The following is a 5,452-nucleotide window of genomic DNA, read 5'->3' on the forward strand; positions in this document are numbered from 1 at the left end:
AGAAGCGTTAGAGAGAAACATATGTCTATCCTTGGCTCTCTCATGTCATCTATCCTTGTTTTGGTTTGATTCGGTCCCGAGAGATGGCACCACCTACCCGATAGCATAGCGGTTGAGTAGCAGCTGAGCGAACTTTTGCCAGTGGTTCAGCATCTTCTTAACTGTTGTGCATATAAGTAAATTTGATTTCTTTTTTCACAACCTTTACCCATTTGTACTAAGAATACAGGCAACTCTCCTATAACGCGGTACTTGAACAAATCAAATTATTTCGATATAACGCAATTTCCAAATTGTGGTAGCAAAAAGTTTAATTCCGTTTTTTAATATGCGCGCTTCTGCAAAGTTATTATATAGCGATTTATATAACGCGACATTTTTGTAAAACGGAATATTCGCGTTATAGAAGGATCGTCTGTATACTTAGTACTGGGCCGCCCAACGTGTGTGTGTACGTGTGTGTACGTGGTAAGCAAATCTTTTCATAGTAATAACATAACCTTATACCATTATTATTGTATAAAATTTATTTATTTATAAAATACATATGTTCTTACTTCACATTAATTTTCAATATTAATAGTTTTGTAAACTTTTATATGTTTATTATACAGTTATTAATTTTACACTATTTATTTAGGTGCANCACAGATTTTTCATAACTACATGAGAGAATCAAAATCTTCAGATGTAACTGAGGAATGAAAACACTGTATGTGTTAATCACTCTGTGGATACTTCTCAATACGTTCAAAGCAACTCACTTACGGTAAAGGTAATATGTACATACTTTTACACACACATACACATACACACACACACACACACACACACACAAAATGAGTCATTACTTTGTGATACAACAAGAACTTTTCTTGGAAACATGGAAGGAAAAACTGTTGCATATAAAATCGTTTTGTACAAGGATAAAAAATTTTCAATTTATTTTTTATGCTGTAAAGTATTGTAAAAAAAGCAGCTAATGTTATTCTTTCTTGTAATATTATTTATTAGTCGGTTCAATATTATATCTTTTTATCTTGTTCTGTTGCAAGATATTGTGTATTTCATATTTTAATCTTAACAAGGTTTTGGCTTTTCTCTTTGTTATAAACTGATGAGTCTATAAAAACAAATTTTGTTAAACAACAGAAAAAATTGTGTTTTACCAGTTTCTATCTACAATATTATCTTTATTCCACAAATATATTATTTCATATGTTATACGTACAAATCAGATTTTCTGAAAGCAAATTGTAGACATTTAGGTTAATTTACATTTAGTTTACTGGTGTAGACAAGTAGTGTACAGTTTGAGATTTTGCTTATGATTATTAATTTTCTCTTTTTTAAATTGTTATTTATCTTTATTTTTTATTTAATTTTTTATTGCTTTTTTGTATTTTTTTTTTAGTCTGGATGCTGAAGTTTCTGAAAAATATGTAGTTATAATGAGTGAAGTAACAGATGATACACACAGGTAAAATGTGTAGTATTAACACTAGAAAATAATAAGTATATCAAAAGTAATAAAAATAGAGACAATTTCCACAACCTAGTAATAATAATAAGAATATTGTTACAATTAAAAAAGATTGTATTCTTTGACGACTGTTATCTATCGTTTATCAGTTGGAAGTATATCACTAGCCTTAAAACATTGATACATACATGTCTGTTATTTTTCTTTAAATTATTAGCTGGGACTTTAAAGTACAGAATGTCTTAGAATAGGAGTAACATCTCTCGTAGACAGGTAAAAGGAGTAAAGTTGAGTCAAAAAGTCCTATACCAGTTTGCTAGATTCGCAATAATTACCGAGATCTGAATTAATAAATATCCGCGAATAAGCGTACAAGCGCGCGAAAAAATGACAGCTCCGAGCTGTCATTTTGCACGTGGCTGCACGCTCATTCGCGGATCTTTGGTAATTAAGATCTCGGTAACTATTGCGAATCTATCAAAATGGTATAGGACTTTTTGACTCAGTTTTACTCCTACCTGTTTATGAGAGATGTTACACCAATTCTGGGACACCCTGTATATAAAATGTCTTATAGAAAATTATTACATAGGATATTCTATATATAGTACAGAGGAGTGCACCATATTGTGCGGCTCCAAGAAAAATATTTCTTGGAAATTTCTCTTCTGGCTGTCGCGCGCAGTTCTTCGGTTTTCGCCAGCGACCCGAGATCGAAGGAGAACGGTGTGTGTAGAAGCAGCCGGAGAAGAAATTTCTGAAAAATACTTCTCCTGGAACCACACGATATGATGCACTCCTCTGTACTTATGTATCTTAAATATTGTATAGATAGACAATTATTACATTTTAAAATATTATATATAAGATATCTAATGTAAAATTATTAGATACAGCAAATAATAAATATAATACGAACAATGATTTTTATTTTCAGGAAAAAATGGAAGTAATCTGTGGAAAGAGAAAAGACAGTAAGTTATATGTATACGAAGGGTATGCATATAATAGTGACAAAAGATGTCCGTATATATATCGTTGTGCAAAAAGACGAACTGTCTTTTGTAGTGGTGTAATTGAAATGAAAGAAGAAGTTATATTAAGACATGCACATAATCATCCTAGTGATCCGCATATTATTGAGACTTACAATTTAAAAAAAGAAATGATCAAGATAAGCAGAGAAAGTGGTGCAACAAACAAAGAAATATTTGATTGTATTTCTCGAACAAATCCTGTTGCTGCANCAACTATTTCTTATTGTTCTGTGAGATCAATGTTATTAAGAGAAAAACTGAAGTTTCGACCGCCATTGCCACAGACTATTTGTGACTATGACAGCTTTCTCCAGCAGTATGACGCTACAAAACTTATTTATAAAGGGTATGCTTTATCGGAAGATAACAAATATTGNTATATATTTAGTACAAACAAACTTCTAAAAATATTAGAAGACAGCGAAGAAATGTTCATAGATGGTACATTTTCTGTAAGTACTCATCATTACACACTATTCTATTTTCTATTCTACGATTACTGTATATAATATTATTTGTGTAAATTATACTATCAAGAATGTTTTTATATTTTTCTATATATAGTATATTTATATAGTATATTCTATATAGTATATTCTATATATAGTATATTCCATATATAGTATATTCCATATATAGTATATTCTATATATAGTATATTCTACATATAGTATATTCTTTATACAGTATATTCTATATATAGTATATTTTTCTATATATAGTATGTTATTTTTTTCAGATCCTACCTAGAACACCTCAGTTCGCGCAACTGTTTTCTGTACATGTGCGATACATGGATAAGGTAATAACTGTGAGACTACATTTACGTATTTTTCTAGTATGTTGCTAAATATGTGCATTTTAACTGTGTCATAATAATATTTTGTAGGGCATTGCAGTATTATTTATTCTATGTGAAGAAAAGTCGCAATTGGTTTATAAATCTATGTGGAAGGAAATAGTCAAATTAGCTCCAAACATACAACAAAATATACGCTTTGTAATGATGGATTACGAAAGAGCATCGATGAAGGCTGTACAAGAACAATTTCCTCAAGCATCTATAAGAGGGTGCTGGTTCCATTATTGTCAGGTAAATTTTTAATAGATGTTTCTAATAGATGTTTATAGCTACATAATAGTGCTATATAATAGTTTACTACAGTTTCGTAAATATTGTATATCTTTCTTATATGAAGTACTTAATTTTTACTTTACATATTAATGTAAACAATTTTTTGCAAAACGATAAATCACTTATTATTTAGTTTTGTTCTTACATTTCAAATATATAGCTATGTAATATATATATATTTTTTTTATTTGTAGTATATATTAATTTTATAAAATATGTACAATATATATTAATGTAAATAAATTAAGTAAAATTTATAAAATATTTTATATATTTTATCTAATTTGTAATATATACATATACAATATGTAGTACTAATTATAATATATATTTGTATTGATATATGATGTAGGCATTAATGAAGAAATGGAAACAATTAGCACTTTTGACAGCGCCACGTACAATTTTATCTATGGCTATGACATTAGCTCTGGCTCCATCTGAAATGTTCTGCCATGGATTAAACCTTATCCAAATAATTGCAAATGAGAAATATGATAAATATCCTAGTATGTTGCTCTTCATAAAGTATATGAGAAGCACTTGGCTTCCAATTGCGGAAAAGATAAGTGTGTATGGATGTCCTATCAGAACAAATAATCTTGTGGAGTCATTTCATAATACTATTTTAAGAAAGATGCGAACGGTTCATCCAAATATGTGGATATTTCTAGGTACGTAATAATCTTGTAAAAATAGTTAACTGTTTTTTATAGATCGTGTAGTTATAAAATTTTTCATTTTTGCCTAAAATTCAATAGATTCATACGTATTAGCAATTACATATTTTCTGTTATTATTTGAAGACAAAAAAAAGATTTAAGTATTTCGTTATAACTAATAGTTATGAATATACAAAATTGTTTTGGATACATTTATATACTTCATAATCATTATTTTCCAATTAAGAATATACATTTATGCAGATAATCTTCCTAAATTTATTGCGGATGAAGAAATGAATTATGATCGATTAGCAAATGGACTACAACTAACAAAAAATCGATGCGTATTCGACACAAAAAAAACCAACGAATTCAAATAGCACAGAGAAACCTATTAAGTGGTATTTTCTCTTTAAAGGAGTTTTTGCAAATGTTTAAAAAGGACAATTTAGAAAAGCAATATAGAATAATATTTTTAAGTGGTAAGCATATTACATTTCTTAGTAAATATAAGTTCTTGAGATAATGTGCGCTACAAATATATTTTAAGAGTTCATTAAGTACCGTAATCTTGTAAAATTTTTCAGACGACACATACGAAACTGATGAGATTTGTAGCAATCTAGTTACAGAAAAATCTGGTAAAGATATCTGACAGTTAATTGTACAACTACATGATGTAGATAGTATTTGTACAATATAAAAATGACTTTTAAAATACAATATATGTATACACAAAGATACGTTTTATACACAATGTGATTTATATAAAACAAATATTGATCAGAGATAATATATTAAAAAAAGTAGTACTTATTCTTACTCATATTTATTAATAAATTATTAATAAACTTTTATACTTTCAGTGATATAATACATAATTTTATACACTATTTTTAAAAATACAATTACATTTTTTATATATTAAGTAGTTCTTTTCGAATTTATAAATTTATTGAGATTTTTTATTTTTTCATATGTAGCTGCTAGAAATGAAAACATGGAATCACTTTATTATTCTACGGATACTTTATGTGTTAAGATTACCTCACCTAAACGTGAAGGTAATACATGCAATTATATTTACACGCGCGTACGCACACACACACACACACACACACACACACACACA

At 28.4% G+C, this 5,452-nt stretch overlaps 1 protein-coding gene across 1 annotated transcript; it reads left to right on the forward strand.

The window, feature by feature from the left end:
• Positions 1-2,420: 2,420 nt before the first annotated feature.
• On the forward strand, positions 2,421-4,975 carry LOC109862032 (the record flags this gene model as incomplete). The annotated part of the gene is made up of 6 exons (XM_020441921.1): positions 2,421-2,457; positions 2,552-2,972; positions 3,260-3,322; positions 3,410-3,613; positions 4,008-4,329; positions 4,908-4,975. Coding segments are annotated over 6 exons (1,115 nt in total), but the record flags the coding sequence as incomplete, so codon positions are not given.
• Positions 4,976-5,452: the final 477 nt, after the last annotated feature.

The sequence above is a fragment of the Pseudomyrmex gracilis genome, unplaced genomic scaffold, assembly GCF_002006095.1.
Source record: "Pseudomyrmex gracilis isolate BER0280 unplaced genomic scaffold, ASM200609v1 scaffold_1290, whole genome shotgun sequence".
Lineage (NCBI taxonomy): Eukaryota > Metazoa > Arthropoda > Insecta > Hymenoptera > Formicidae > Pseudomyrmex > Pseudomyrmex gracilis.